We start from the raw sequence: 15,739 nt of genomic DNA, 5'->3' as shown, positions 1-15,739 counted from the left end.
CAGTTTATTAAAGTAGCAGGGCTACAGCATCTGTGTTTTTTCGCAATAGTTTGCAAAACTCGCATGATCATTTTGATTTAATTATTGATGCCAAACCTACAAATAAGAGGATCTATGAATTGTAAACTCGCGAATCTCAAGGGCTGACCTATAGTGTGATTTTTTTTTAATAAATACAAGTTCAAAAACATATAGCAAGAGTACAAGAAGGTAAGTATCATGTAGTAGGGCCTTCACATATTCTCTTGGTTCACCAAGGGACCATAAAGGAATAAAGATTGAGAGCCACTGAGCTTGGCAACCTTGATTATACGTATGGCCTGATATTTTTGCTGCATGCACAATAACAAATACAAGACCAGACCTTGTAGTTAAGTAAATTTGTGCAGGGTTTCCGAAAGTGATGTGTTCACATGCAACTTAAGTTTTCAGAGCTCCAACTTTTGATGTTTGTTGTCAGTGCATTCATGTGAATTTCTGATTAGATTTTTGTTTTACAAAAGAAGCATTTAAAGATAAAAAGAAAAAAATGTATTAAAGTAAAGCAATAACTAATGTATTGGAGGTTTATCGTGCTGTTTCAAAGGTATCTTGACCATAAAAATATCGTTTTTGATTGACCAGGTTGTATTTTTTACTTTTATAAAGTTGGCAATGGTGAAAGGTTAGCGTTGCGTCACAACTTTGAGAATTCGGGTAACTTTTTTCTCGGAATTGTCTGACTTGGAGTTCCGACTTCATAGGGCTTTCATGTGAAATGTTCAACTGAGAAACTCAGATTTCCCATCTGTCTGATAGCATATAAGCGCAGCATTAGTTAGAATTCACTTGTCCTAGAATGAGTTGGTTTACAAGAAATCAGAGTTGTTAATACCTTGGGGGTATGTTGGACAGGATGGGTGGAACAAAAGGAGATGATAAAATTAGGTTCGGAAAAGCCAGAGCAACCTCCCATCAGCTCAAAAATAAATGGATTACAAAAATGTTAGTAAAACTATGAAGTTAGTATTGGAAGGCCTCTGTTGCTCCCCTACATTCCAAAGAGGTATAACTGGCAGAAGTAGTATTAATACTAAGATACTGTAGGTATATTCAGTTCAAATTGTCAAAGTAGTTCTGTTACATGGAATGGAGTCCAGCACATTTCTCATCAGCTCAGCACAGAAACAAAATTGGGGGAAAAAATGGCAATGGCTAGAACACCCACTCGGTAAAAAATGTCCCAAGATAGTCTTTGACATGGAACCTATGAGGACAGTTGAGAGAGACCAAGAAGTTCATAGGGAAAGGAACTTGAGGTAGATCTTAAAAAAAAAACGAAAAAACAAATAAAAAAAAGAATACGAATGACATGGAAACCACTAGAAAATGTGAGACAATAAAAAAAATCGATGGCTAGATTGAAGTGGGGTAAAACAGAGGGTGGGAGACTGTTCATGCGCCTTAGACAGACAAAATCTTTTAAGAACATAATTTCCCTTGGGAAATTAATGTATGCCATGACTGTGGAAAAATACTGAACTTCCCCTTCAATAAACAGATGATAGTTTTTTTTCTTTTCAGACTGACCAACAACTTAGGTAACAGTACTACTACTCCATACACAAACTCAACACAACCACCATCCTTGGTACTCCCATCCTATTGTTTGCCATAGTGGAATTGGAGAGTTATAAAATAATGGCAATACATGTGAAAATTAAATTTAATATACAAGCATAACTCCACCTTGAATGGAAATGGAGATGTTCTAGAGTGGCAGATGGTAGGGTGGCAGGTGTACTAACACACAACTGTGAATTGAATTTCACCAGTGTGAAGTTTGGCAGACTGAAACTATCAGTTACTTGAGGGTCTGTTTCTGTATGTTCCTGTTTTGTGCATCACTTCTTGTGCTTCCTTTTGTGTAGGGCGGGCTCCAAAGGCAAGTGGTACAAGTTCAACGACAATGTGGTGGAGGAGTTTGACATGAATGATGAGACACTGGAGTATGAGTGTTTTGGTGGAGAGTATAGGCCAAAGGTCTATGATCAGTGTAAGTTGCATGTCTCTTGCTTCAGGTCGGGGTGTGAGAAAGTACAGTATATGAGAATAATCAATTAACTTTTTATGCAGCCAATCCATACCCTGATGTACGTAGGCGCTACTGGAATGCGTACATGCTCTTCTACCAAAGGATTTCTGAGCAAAATTCGCCTCTGTTGCCTAAGAAGAGCCGTGTAAGCGTCATGCGCCAGGAAGCAGAAGACTTGTCTCTGTGAGTCATCTGGGCCAGCTCTAACAGGGCCATCTCTGAGGATCGGTGAACTGCTTTGTAATAATTGGCCTCACTGCTCACCAAGACCTTTTCTTTATTGTAGGTCAGCACCTTCTTCACCTGAAATCTCTCCTCAGTCTTCCCCCCGGCCTCCTAGAGCAAACAATGATCGGCTCTCACTGCTGACTAAACTAGTAAGAAAAGGAGAGAAGAAGGGCCTCTTTGTCGAAAAAATGCCTGCAAGAATCTATCAGGTGAGAAGCTGCAGCCATGATGAGAACTTTGACCTTTAAGGTGAAATCCATATCAACTATTTAAAAACATCTATCTTGACAGATGGTCCGAGATGAGAACTTGAAGTTCATGCGCAACCGGGACATCTACAACAGTGACTACTTCAACTTTATCCTCTCTCTGTCTTCCGTCAATGCGGTAAGGCGGGCAGAAGCCTTTGTGCATCGATGGTACTCCCAGTGTGTCCCTGACTTGTTTTCACTTCCTCACCTCATCTACTGTACCTGTGTAAATGTTTCCTGGGAATGAATTCTTAGTACTAGTTACTCTTTGTTAATCTAAAAATGCTACAGAGACCCCCATAGAGTAAAGAAAATGAGAAACCAGTAAGTTATCCTTTAAACCCTCTAGAACCATAGTAATTACATCAGTGTCCCTGATTTACACTATTATGTCAGACACCTGCTAGTTTAATAATTGTTTCCATTGCAGATGACTTGAAGCCTCTCACACTTGCAGTGTGTGCCTCCTTTCTCAGTATGGTGTCATTTGTAAAGCTTTACAGGGTGTGTTGATGTTTTCTGTCTTCCATGGGTATCCTTAAGCTCTATGTGCTTCCATTGCAGACAAAGCTAAAACATTTGTCCTACCAGGCAATGGCAAAGGTGAGCCTAGAACTGGCCATCCAGTTTCTCTTCCACACATACCTCCGAACCAAGAAGAAGCTTAGGTGGGAAAGAGAAGTCACACTCTTCACAGCATTCAGACGGCCCTCAGCACTGTGATTAATGCTGCATTTTCTTTTCTGCAGGGTGGACACGGAGGAGTGGATTGCAACAATTGAGAACTTGCTATCCAAAAGCAGTCAGGCTTGCCAGTGGCTGATTGAATACTTAGTCAGCTGTGAAGGACGGGAGCTCATCAAGTGAGTGTTATAGAATCATTTCACCACCTATACTGGTGCAGGACAAATCCTTTCATACCAGTGTTTTGATAACAGGGCTGTGGTTATTCAGTTTTATCTGTAGCCATGATGACTTGTAAGTGTTTTGTTAGCCCAACATTCCTGAAGACTCTAGTTGAGCTGCATGTTATGTATTTTTTATTTCTGTGCCCAAATTCCACTACTGTCACCCTGATGGTTTCATACTTCTGCTTTCTACACAGGATTTGTTTGCTTGAGTCCAGTGTGCGTGAAGTGCGAGGTGTTGTGGCAACTATCTTAGAGAAGACACTGGAAAATGGACTGCGTTACCAGGATAAGGTAAGCAAATTCTGATTGTGTTTCATGATGGTGAAATGGAGTAGCTGTACCCTCACACTCACAGCCTTGAGCATCTTACTGATTCTAAAGTCTTGATGGACAAATACTCACAAAATCGGGGATCCCATTCATCTGGCACTCATATTTGAGATTCATATTTGCCATACTCAAATTTGCTTCTACATCAGCTCTGACAACTGTTTTTCTCTGAATACAGGGTCTTGACCAGTTACTGGAAGTGCTTCTGTTCCTTCTGGAGAAGGATGTCCCGGAGAACTGCAAGAACTGCTCGCAGTACTTTTCTTTGTTTAGCAGTTTCCTGCAAAAGGTAGGCAGAGGTTTAATGTCTCCCACTAAACCTTGGCCATCAGGGCTGTCAGATCGAATATCGCTATTTGAATACAACTCGAACCTATATGAAAAAATTCTTGTCATGTCAATGTCTAACCCGCTTTAACCAGACCAACCAGGGTTGGGGTGGGGTGCTGGAGCCTTTCCCACGTGGTTTTGGGCACAAGGCAGGAACAAACTCCAGACAGGACGCCAGTCCATCACAGGGCGACCACACAATAGGGCCAATTTAACATTGCCAATTCACCTAACCTGCAGGTCTTCGGACTATAGGAGGAAACCCATGCCTACACAGGGAGAATATACAAGCTCCATGCAGAGAGGACCCAGGACATGAACCCCTGTCTCCTTACGACTAGGCAGTGACACTACCACTGTGCCACCCCAAAAACAATTCTTGTTTCAATCAATTAATTTTATTATGCAAAATCACCATACACCATAGTCCCAATGCACTATACAAATTAGTAGAATACTTGGGACAAGACATAAAATAAGCAAATAAAAGCAGAAATTAAAATAAAACAATGTTGAAGGAATTAATAACACTGAAATAAAATGACATTAAAATGTTAAAATTTAAGGTATGTCAACAAGGGAATAATGTAATAAGAATTATTTCCAGAATGATTGACCTGACTGAATTCAAAGCACGTTGCAATGAAGGTAGTAAAGGAAGGTTTTTAGTCTTGATTTAAAAGTGCTTCTCTTATATATAATGGCAGGCCATTCTAAAGATAAGGTGTACAGTAGGCAAATGCTCTTTGGCCAACTGATTTTTTTCTTAACTGAGAGAATGAACAAAAGACTTGCATTACGAGAGCAAATAGGACATATCGTAATGTATGTTTATAATTAGCTCAGCTAAGTAAGGTGATGAAAGTCCATGCAATGCCTTATAAAAGAAGAACTTTAAAATCAGCTCTTGATTGAACTGATAACCAGTGAAGAGAAGCTAGAATGGGTGTTGCATGCTCAGTTTCTTTGTTTTTGTCAAGATTCTAGCTGCAGTATTCTGAACAAGCTGAAGACTTCTAGTAGCACAACTAGGAAGACTGAAGAAAAGGGCATAACAATAATCAAGTCTAGAAAAACCAAATGTATTAATGATTCTGCATCACGCAGAGACAATGTATCAGATTCTTGCAGTATTACTAAGGTGAAAAAATGCTGTCTTGGTAATAGCTTTGATGTTAGGCTGGAGTGTGAGACGATTATCAAAAATTACTCCAAGATCTTTAGTCACTGAACTTTCACAGATAGAACAGCCATCAATATTAGCACTCAAGTTCTCACACAAATGTACATATTTGGATGGTCCAACAACCAATAATTCTGTTTTATCAGCTAAGAGCAGAAAGTTCATACTCTTATTTTTTTTTTTTTTTTAATTTCTCACAGACATGCCTGTAAATTTAGCGGTTGGGAAAAGGGCATTTGACTTTACAAGTATACAGTGCATCCGGAAAGTATTCACAGCACATACATTTTTCCACATTTTGTTATGTTACAGTTTTATCCCAAAATGGATTAAATTCATTTTTTTCCTCAGAATTCTACACACAACACCCCATAATAACAACGTGAAAAAAGTTTACTTGAGACTTTTGCAAATTTATTACAAATAAAAAAATTGAGAAAGCACATGTACATAAGTATTCACAGCCTTTGCCATGAAGCTCAAAATTGAGCTCAGGTGCATCCTGTTTCCACTGATCATCCTTGAGATGTTTCTGCAGCTTAATTGGAGTCCACCTGTGGTAAATTCATTTGCATTGGACATGATTTGGAAAGGCACACACCTGTCTATATAAGGTCCCACAGTTGACAGTTCATGTCAGAGCATAAACCAAGCATGAAGTCAAAGGAATTGTCTGTAGACCTCCGAGACAGAATTGTCTCGAGGCACAAATCTGGGGAAGGTTACAGAAACATTTCTGCTGCTTTGAAGGTCCCAATTTTTACAGTGGCCTCCATCATCCGGAAGTGGAAGTAGTTTGAAACCACCAGGACGCTTCCTAGAGCTAGCCGGCCATCTAAACTGAGCGATCGGGGGAGAAGGGCCTTACTCAGGGAGGTGACCAAGAACCTGATGTTCACTCTGTCAGAGCTTCAGAGGTCCTCTGTGGAGAGAGGAGAACCTTCCAGAAGGACAACCATCTCTGCAGCAATCCACCAATCAGGCCTGTATGGTAGAGTGGCCAGACGGAAGATACTCCTTAGTAAAAGGCACATGGCAGCCTGCCTGGAGTTTGCCAAAAGGCACCTGAAGGACTTTCGGACCATGATAAACAAAATTCTCTGGTCTGAAGAGACAAAGATTGAACTCTTTGGTGTGAATGCCAGGCGTCACGTTTGGAGGAAACCAGGCACCGCTCAACACCAGGCCAATACCATCCCTACAGTGGCAGCATCATGCCATGGGGATGTTTTTCAGCGGCTGAAACTGGGAGACTAGTCAGGATAAAGGGAAAGATGACTGCAGCAATGTACAGAGACATCCTGGATGAAAACCTGCTCCAGAACGCTGTTGACCTCAGACTGGGGCGACAGATCTTCTTTCAGCAGGGCAACGACCCTACGCACACAGCCAAGATATCAAAGGAGTGGCTTCAGGATAACTCTGTGAATGTCCTTGAGTGGCCCAGCCAGAGCCCAGACTTGAATCCGATTGAACATCTCTGGAAAGATCTTAAAATGGCTGTGCACCGACGCTTCTCATCCAACCTGATGGAGCTTGAGAGGTGCTGCAAAGAGAAATGGGCGAAACTGGCCAAGAATAGGTGTGCCAAGCTTGTAGATTCATATTCAAAAAGACTTGAGGCTGTAATTGCTGCCAAAGGTGCATCGACAAAATATTGAGCAAAGGCTATGAATACTTATGTACATGGGATTTCTCAGTTTTTTTTATTTTTAATAAATTTGCCTTATTACTGTAGGTCACTGGAGCTGCTTAGTCTTGAGCATTCCTGCCATGTATCGTTCTTTCTTTTCCTAGAGACTGACTTTACAAAACATAGTTTTACAAGAAACTTAATTTTTTTGAACTGAAACTGGTTATCACACTATGCTTGCTGGGATAACCTCCAGCTTCCCCGCAACCATGCTCATGATAAAGTAAGTTTAGAAAATGGATGAATTATTATTATTAATATTATTATTAATATCAACATCATAGTGATTTTCATTTGTTTAGATCTTTCACTCAAGTATTACTTTTCATATTTTTCGACATTTGTATGTTCTGTGAGTTTTTTTTTTTGGGTATAGCCAGACAATAAAGTTGTATTTCACTTTAATTTATTACAAAAAGCAATGACATTTACAGGTTGCATGTTTAATTGGCCTGTGCAACAAATTAAATGCCTAGAGGATGCTTGATAGGAACTTTATGGCATAAAACACAAAAAAAAAACACTTTGTTTTTGTTACAGTCAAGTCAGTAAATGTTTGTATATCGTGCATTAGACCAAATGTCAACATAGGTTGTATGTATTGTCAAGACCAGAGGAAGAAAACTATTTATCATTTATTGACTATTAACAGCAAATGGTGTACTTGTTTCAGTACACAGTACACGCATTTTGGTATTTGGTGTATGTTCTTTAAAGAAAGAATTAATTCACAAACTGCACCTTACAGGTCACAGTACCAGTTTTCTTCTATATGTGCAGTCTGTGTAGGTGCTAGAATTTCTGGTACCCTAGATGAAGATGTAAATATCGTGCCCTTACATGGGAGTAGTGACGATGGTGTTCAGTGGGTGCAAGACTGTGTGGGGGACAGAATCCATGCATTATTTAATAATAAATCAACCTGGGAGGGGTTTGGGTGTAGCTGGGTTCTCAATTTGTGTAACACGTGTGCAATGGCCTCACCTATGTCACCTAATGGGTTGACCAGTACTGTGTACAGTGTCCATCTCCAGTTTCTTCTGAACCATGCAAGTGCCTTCAGTCACAGCTAATTGTCTTGGGCATAAGGAATCTAACTCTGTCCGTATTTCTCTCTCCTTTCCTGGCACCTGGACTTGAGGTGCATAGCACACCTCAAGTGTGCAAGTACGTCTTACTGCACCTTCAGTCCACACATCACTCCATCTGTTTATCCTTGTCACATTACCTCTACTTATTCACTCACGCCACGTTATTGGCAAGGTTACACTGGTTGTGTTCAACTGACAGACACAGATGTCTGCGCCGAGTGGAAAAAAGGCAGGCTGCGTTCAAATTGTCCACTTTCTATATCATTATAATTGACAAATATTGACAAAAACATGTCTCGGCAAAATTATTTTTCCTATGGTGTCATCAAATTTCAATCTAATTAGTCAAAGCGTTTTTGAGATTTTGGGGTTATTAGTTTTTCCTATTATAGGGTTTTTTACCACTATATATTGATGTATCAATATGTCCTTTCTTAGCAGATATCTTGATAGCCCTTTTTTTTTATTTGCTCAGAATAAAAGTGTTAGCCAAATAAAAAACCTAGTGATGAGGACAGGTTATTACAGTGCAATGTTTAGTGTATTCACCATTTCCATTTGTGAAACATGAATAGATTCACCATGCCTCAGCTTATATAAAATAAGCATAGATGGGCACGGACATCATGTTTTTTGCAACAAAGGACCAGAAAGGCACATAGCAGAACAGAGGATTTTAAGGAGAGGGCACAGTGTGGGACAAAAGTGAGTAGTGCATTTAATGTATTTAAGTAATCATGAATAATTTTGTTTGGGTTTCATGTGTGCATTGACTGTGAAATGTCCAGGTCCCATAAAAAAATACATTTTTACGAAGGGCCAGATATTCCAATAGAAGGCTGCAAAAATATTAATAATAGTGAAGCATTCAAAGGCAGGTCAACTGCAAACATACATGCACTAGCATTTAAACCTTTTAGTCTATGTTCATATATATTTGGATCCCAGTTGCTTATTTTGAATACAAGTATTCAAACCCTAAATTTTATATAATTTGACAGACCTTTTGATCAGCACACTTCTTTTCTCACCCACACCATCTGTCCCATAGGGTCTGCAGCCCTGTCAACTCCTCCTCAAGCACTTGGCCTTCAAGCGAATGTTGATCTTCCTGCTTGGACCTGTTCGACAGAGCAATACAGTAAGTTGACAGATGATCACAAAGATTTAAGGAGCTTGGCACCTTCACAGCATGGTCATGGTCTTATGTTTGTCTTTGTGTCCCCCAGAGCCGACGCTGGAGCTCCACACAGGCTAGAGAGTTCCTGCACCTACACAACTCCCTCTGCATCATGGTTCTGCACTCTGACCTGTCCAGCCAAAGGAGTGTGGGTAAGTGTTACCATTTGATGGTGGAGGTTGCAGAGGTTTGGGGTGTTTTTGACCTTAAGCAACCTGCCAGTGTCTTGGCCTTACACCTGCTTCTTTTTGCAGCACCTGGCTTATTTAAACAGACCTATCCACTGAACATCACCTCAAACAGCAGTCTCCTTCCCCTTCACCATGATATTGAAGTGGCACTTTTCAAGGCTGAGGGACAACCCTACTTAATGGAGGTACAGGTTTCATGTTCTGCTGGACTGGCTTGTTTGGATCAAGATGTTGCACAGAGATAAATGACATGAGAGTTGCCATTTGATCTCTGGGAGTTGGCAGTTTATATTTTTGGAAAGTGATCAGTCATGGTGCATTAACTTTTGGACTCTTCCTAGGTGATGTCAGCCCTGCGAGAGCTATCCGGCCCACTTCCATACCTGCTGGAAATGGTTACGTGGTCCTGCTTTTGTAATGAACGTTTTTCCATAAGTATACTACAGCACATCAAGGTGTGCACAAAACTCTAATTTCATGTTTCTTTGTTTTTGTAGGCAAGTTAGCTGCCTGTCTGTATTCCATGCAGTTTGCTCATCTCATTTTATTTTTTTTATGCAGATTCAGCTGGAGACTGCACCACCACATGAACTCAAGAACATCTTTCAGATGCTGCTGGAGATTATGGTGAGATGCCTGGCAGGGAAGGTGTTAGGTCTGCTTTCTGTGGTTGCTACAATGGGAGACTAGAAACTCTTTAATTGTGCTGAAGATCCTTACTGGTGACTGCCTTGTGGCACTATGTAGTGCAGCCTACTCAACTGCCTGCTATGCCTTTGTTTGTTTATTGCAGATGGTGGAGGACTCTTTACAACCTCAACGTCTAAAGTATGCATTTGAATCTGATAAAGGACTGCTAGGTGAGTACACTACCAGGCGTGGGCACTGACCTAGTCAACATGTAATGTCGCTTGGCTTAGTTTGTGTTCTCTTTGTCTGCAGCTCTCATGCACCAGAGCAACAATGTGGACAGCAGTCGCTGCTACCAGTGCATCAAGTTTCTGGTCACCCTGGCCCAGAAGTAAGTGGCAGCAGGTGCCACCTTTATTTGACAACTAGTTGAGAACTGTATTGCATCTTACGTTTCCCTATGGTTTTCTCCCAGGTGCTTACCTGCCAAGGACTACTTCAAGGAACACTCTGGCCACTGGAGCTGGGCAGTGCAGTGGCTTCAGAAAAAGGTGCCCCTTTTTAGGACTTCAAGGGAGGACAGGAGGGTTGAGTGGGTGCTGTTTGGCAACCTTCTGACATCTTTTGTCTGTTCTCTTCACAGATGTCTGAGCACTACTGGACTCCTCAGAGCAATGTGTCTAATGAGACCTCCACGGCTAAAACCTTCCAACGCACCATTTCAGCTCAGGTATCCACCGCAACCTTCTGGGTGTCTGCCTCTCATTTACAACATTGTGTTGCTCATATAAAACAGAAGTGTCCGCTTCTGCATTTGGATCCACAGCCCTCCCCTCTTGTGATGTCATCTCCTGCCTTTCCTTCCCCTCATTACCTAACTCATAAAACTTTATGCTTTTGTGTTCATAAAAATTACTTTAGTTATGTTTTTTATCTGCTGCCCTCTGACTCATTGGTATGAGAAAGTCCCCACATACGGTATTCCATTTGACTTGTCTAGATGTCTAGTCACGTGTGACTGACTGAGGTTTATTGGGTTCCCCCTGACGTTTTGCCCTTTAGACCTGAAAAACCCTAATTTTTGGACCATATTTTGTGCAGAAATTTCACTCCAAAAGAGTAAACCAATAAATATCTTCAGTAAAAATGATTAGAAGGTCTTGGAAGTTGTGTATGCCACATTTGCCAACCCCAGGGTTTTACTCTTTAATGGAATACGAGGGGCCAAAATTACTGTTTAACAAAAGTTTGAAAAAAAAATGGGCATTGGATTGTTCTTTTATTCTATTTTGAGGCTGCTGATCATAAATACGATCATATTTTTAAAATTTGATTCTTTACTGGTGGTTGTAGCCATCTTAAAGATACTCCCAGAAGGTTAAAAGTGACAAATTCCAAACATAAGCAAACTGAACTGTTTCAGCGTCACTGATTACAAATATGATGTCATTTCTGATACTTTACTAGCCCTCTATGGGACAAATGACACATATCTATTACAATCAAGAGTATTTAGACTTTAAACTTCAATCGAAGCATACATTTTAATATTGCAGATGCTTGACTCAGCTATTCTTGTTTATTATGTACTTCTGCCTCTTGAAGTAAATCTTTACATTTCTTATGAACACCCAAATTATGCTTATGCTAACTTGGACTTTTGTTTTTTGTTTCCCCACCACCCCTTCCAGGACACTTTGGCCTATGCTACGGCTCTTCTGAATGAAAAAGAGCAATCAGGGAGCAGCAACGGTTCAGAGGGTAGCCCCGCCAATGAGAATTCGGACAGGAGCCTGCGTCAGGTAGCAAGTGTATCCACACTCTTTTGGGAGCCCATGAGAGGCTCCCCGAACTGTCCCACCCTGCTTGGCTATCACAATAACTCCTTTATCTTGGCTTTTTCCTCCAAGGGCTCGGAGTCACCAATGATGCTGGGTGATCCCAAAAGTGACCTTGATGATGTGGACTCTTAGGAGACAACGCACAGGTCAAATGAAAAGTGTAGCGGAAACAATCATGGCTTCATGCAGCCAGGCAACCAGCAGATGGGGTGCCAATGGAATGACTCGGCACACCCCAAACTGCTACTCCTTTGGTGGCCATCAGTAGGGCCAAGCTGTGTGCAATCGAGAGGGGCCACGTGCTCTTCCAAGTGGCCGCAGCAAGACAAGGGAGGAGCAGCAGAGTTTACTTTTTATATGAATCAAGAGGACGGGCGATTTTAAGTTTTTGCTGGTGTAATTAAATAGATGATTTAATGTGTAAAGATTTGTTCCGTAGATCAAAACAGTGGCTTTAAGATATTTTTAAGCAGGGGTGGGGGGTGGGAATGACCTGTGCAGCCCAGCAACAAAAAAAAAAAAAGTTTCACACAAGCACTTTAAAGTCTAATAGGGATGGGGTGGGGCAGGGGTTAAATGTCTCCATGGAGATGGGTACCTGGCATAGGCACTTGGCATCCCTAAATGTGGAATCGACCCAGCCGCTAGAGTCAGGGCAGTGTTTTTGCCAGACACTTGACCTCTGAGGCGGCACAGCTTGGCCCGGTGCACTCGTGCCTCGGCAATGACCGCTCTTTGCATGCTCATTTTGTTTTTCTTAACACATTTGCCTTGTTTTTTTTTTGTTTTGTTTTTTTTTTCCCCTCTGCCTTCACTCATGTCCACCCACATGCCACGCCCAAAGGCACAGCTAACCACAAGTGCCTTCAGATTCTCTTGACTGTTCACTTTATCTTCTTGACATCTATGACAGTATGCTGTCCATTTCAGTTTGGGTGTCAAAGCGCATGAGAATTTGAACTAGAGTCTTTACTGACACCTCTACAAAGTCAGACTTTTTATTTGATGTGCTTTTTTTGTTTTATCAGGTATGCAGTCTTGAGCGGTTGGTTTCCTGTGCTGCAGTGCAGCAGCCCTTTAGATAGGGTAGCGAGGTGCTTGTGCTGCACTGGGAGCACTGGGTTTGAGGAAGATGAGCTTCCTGGAGCCGCCAAGAGGGTCAGCAGTGCCTGACGTGTGCCCGGGTTTTTATGTGCAGGGAGCACCGCTACCACCCTGGGTGCCCCTCCGAACTATACTATGCCTTTTTGAGGCTCTCGAGATTCTAAAGTGAAGATTGCTGGTGTCTCAAGATCTCATTCTACTTATGAGGTGAGAGATTTTTAGGGATCCTGAAGATCCGGACCTTGCTATTAAAACCAGCGAGACTCTGCATTAGCTAGTTCAGGATGAGGAATTCTCACAATGCTCTTATTCTTTGTTACAAGAATTGCTTTTCTGGGGTTTTCCGCTTGGATCTGTCAGACTTTCCCATGTGATGTCTAGGGATCACAATGGCCTTAGTTCATTCATGTGGGATCTCATTTGTTGGTTCGGTCCAATGATGACATTTCATCCTTTGCATAGTTCGGTCCAAGCCAGAGAGAAATGGCAAGAGTTTTGAGGATTGACTTCTAGGGGACAGGATGCCCCATTTGTAGTCCGATTCCCATGTGCGATCCCTGGAATCACATGACCTTTTCCTTTTTTTTTTTTTTAATTTTATATGCGTGATTTGAGAGCCTGCACTGGCGGCTCTTTTTCCGAGTGCCACACAGTTGACCATTTCTTTTCTAGCGTGGCAGGGGTTGGGAGTGGACGAGGATCGATACGGGTTTTTAATTCAGTATGTGTCTTTTCTGCTTTGAATGTTCTTCTGGCTGAAAGCAGTGGTGATGTGAGAATTGTGTGCTGCATGTGGACAGCGAGTTTTCATTTGTACAGCTGATACAGTTTGATAAGCAGACTTTTTCCTAAATAAACTGGAATGCACAGTCTGTGCACTGCTGCCAGCTTCTTTCTTTCGCGCGTGCACGCACACGCACACATTTCTTAAAAAAAATACAATTTATTATAAGATATTATAAGAACTGCAGAAATAAACAGGAGTCTGTAGCAGATGTCACAAGGTGTGTTTGGGCAGCATCCCAATTTCACTTGTGGTTGTTTGTGGAGGTGCTGAGCTTTGATTGGCTGTCATGGCAGCAGATTGTGACATCTACCACTCCCTTCCAGCCACTGGAGCTCTGTACCACGCAGGTGCTGTCCAGGGCATAGGCATGTCAGAGCCCCAGGAGAAAATTTTTCACCTGCATCTCAATGAAGAGGCAAAACCAAGGGTCATCCCTGTCCTGTATGTGGTGATACAAAGACCTCCCAGCTGCTGGATAGCCATTACTGTACTTTCTCTATGAATCCTACTAAGTCAGTCTCTATCACTTTACATTCTATGCTGGGCACATGGCAGCAGGTGGCACGTATGTCAGTGTCCTCTCAGCCAGAGCACTCCCAGGGCTTGTCCCTTTGGGCACGCTGGGGCTTCATGTTGTTCAACAGCCATCCCATAGTAGACTGGAAGATGCAGAGAGAGCAAACAGTGACACCTTCAGGCTTTTCCACCACTCACAACCTGTGAGTTGCTTAGCTGTCGGCATGTGGTCCTCCTTCTGGCAGCCCAGTGCCCTCTTGTTTATTTTTGGTGCACACACTGCTGTGGGTGAGACGTGGCCTTCTGCCAGGTACATCACCTGTCCACTGTGTACACTCCTAGTCCTCCAAAAGCATTATGGTCAAAGCATTCCTTCTGTCCCTCATGGTTCTGCACAGAGATGGCAGGTGTTTGGAAAAGTAACAAATGGAAAGGGAGCAGATATAACCACGAGTGAAACCTGTACACCTGCATGTGAGCACCTTGTCGGTGTCCATTTGTGGAGAAGCTGAAACAGCTGAATATCTCTTCGCCTCCCCTGCAGTGTGCAACCAATGTGGCCAAATGGTAAAATCCGGACTTCTCAGACCACAAGGAGCAACAGAGCAGCTACTCTCCTGGGGGTGAGAAACAGAAGTGAGTGGGGCCAAGGATGGCTGGGTGGGGACTCATTTTTAGTTCATTCTAAAATGTGACTGGACTAACATCCATGTTCTAACGGCATGGTATGAGTGAAGTGGGGGCCAGGGGATGAACTTGACAACAGAGTTGGAGGCATGTCCTGAACTCACTAAAACTGGGGTGGAACCTGAGCTCTCTCAGTCTTAGTGGTGGGACTTGAACTCTTCTTCTTATAATTTATTGTAGAGTGTCCCTGTGTTCTAAGGTATGGCCTGAGCGAAGTATGCCTTGTTGGAGCTCATTTTGATTTCAAAATTGTGGTTGCTGCATTTCACAATATTCTCAGTTTAATGCTGTCATGAGTCACTCTGAGACTGTTCTTGAGCGTGGGTTGATCCTGAGAGCACAGTGTTTTACTGGCAGCTATTTAACTCTTTGTTCTGTGATGGAGCCAGTGCTGGTTCAGCCTAGTAACTGTGTGTTTCAGGGGCAGCGTGTGACTGGACCAGAGCCTGTGGTCTGTAGGTGAATTTGGGCACAGTCTATTCTAGGGTTGGGTCTTGAGCACATCCCATAGTTCTAATTCACACCAGATTATTGTGGACTGGTGCCTGTGCTCTGTGTAGTTTGTTTAGAGTTGGTTGCATTTCACAATGTGGGATTTGAGAACCGAGAAGAACTTTGCTATCTAAAAGTGTGACTATAGCACCATCCTCTCTAGGGTTTGGGCTAACTCCCCATAAAGGTGGGGTGGGTCCTGAACTCACTACTTATTCTG

At 42.2% G+C, this 15,739-nt stretch overlaps 1 protein-coding gene across 3 annotated transcripts in view; it reads left to right on the top strand.

Annotated features, from left to right (window-relative positions):
- The window catches only part of usp24 (ubiquitin specific peptidase 24), a 63,420-nt gene extending 49,511 nt beyond the window's left edge, over window positions 1-13,909 (top strand). For all 3 annotated transcript variants that reach the window (XM_039735105.1, XM_039735104.1, XM_039735106.1), the window contains 19 exons: window positions 1,911-2,035; window positions 2,116-2,257; window positions 2,361-2,511; window positions 2,594-2,689; window positions 3,118-3,221; window positions 3,303-3,416; window positions 3,659-3,755; window positions 3,973-4,083; window positions 9,143-9,232; window positions 9,321-9,423; window positions 9,526-9,647; window positions 9,804-9,917; window positions 10,024-10,089; window positions 10,256-10,322; window positions 10,405-10,483; window positions 10,568-10,643; window positions 10,736-10,822; window positions 11,784-11,894; window positions 12,003-13,909. In XM_039735105.1, the coding sequence (XP_039591039.1) occupies window positions 1,911-2,035; window positions 2,116-2,257; window positions 2,361-2,511; window positions 2,594-2,689; window positions 3,118-3,221; window positions 3,303-3,416; window positions 3,659-3,755; window positions 3,973-4,083; window positions 9,143-9,232; window positions 9,321-9,423; window positions 9,526-9,647; window positions 9,804-9,917; window positions 10,024-10,089; window positions 10,256-10,322; window positions 10,405-10,483; window positions 10,568-10,643; window positions 10,736-10,822; window positions 11,784-11,894; window positions 12,003-12,065 (1,918 nt within the window). In that variant the 3' untranslated portion in view covers window positions 12,066-13,909. The remainder of the gene's footprint in view (window positions 1-1,910; window positions 2,036-2,115; window positions 2,258-2,360; window positions 2,512-2,593; window positions 2,690-3,117; window positions 3,222-3,302; window positions 3,417-3,658; window positions 3,756-3,972; window positions 4,084-9,142; window positions 9,233-9,320; window positions 9,424-9,525; window positions 9,648-9,803; window positions 9,918-10,023; window positions 10,090-10,255; window positions 10,323-10,404; window positions 10,484-10,567; window positions 10,644-10,735; window positions 10,823-11,783; window positions 11,895-12,002) is intronic.
- Window positions 13,910-15,739: the final 1,830 nt, after the last annotated feature.

Source organism: Polypterus senegalus, chromosome 14 (assembly GCF_016835505.1).
Source record: "Polypterus senegalus isolate Bchr_013 chromosome 14, ASM1683550v1, whole genome shotgun sequence".
Classification (NCBI taxonomy): Eukaryota; Metazoa; Chordata; class Cladistia; order Polypteriformes; family Polypteridae; genus Polypterus; species Polypterus senegalus.
This window is presented reverse-complemented; position numbering and strand designations above follow the sequence as displayed.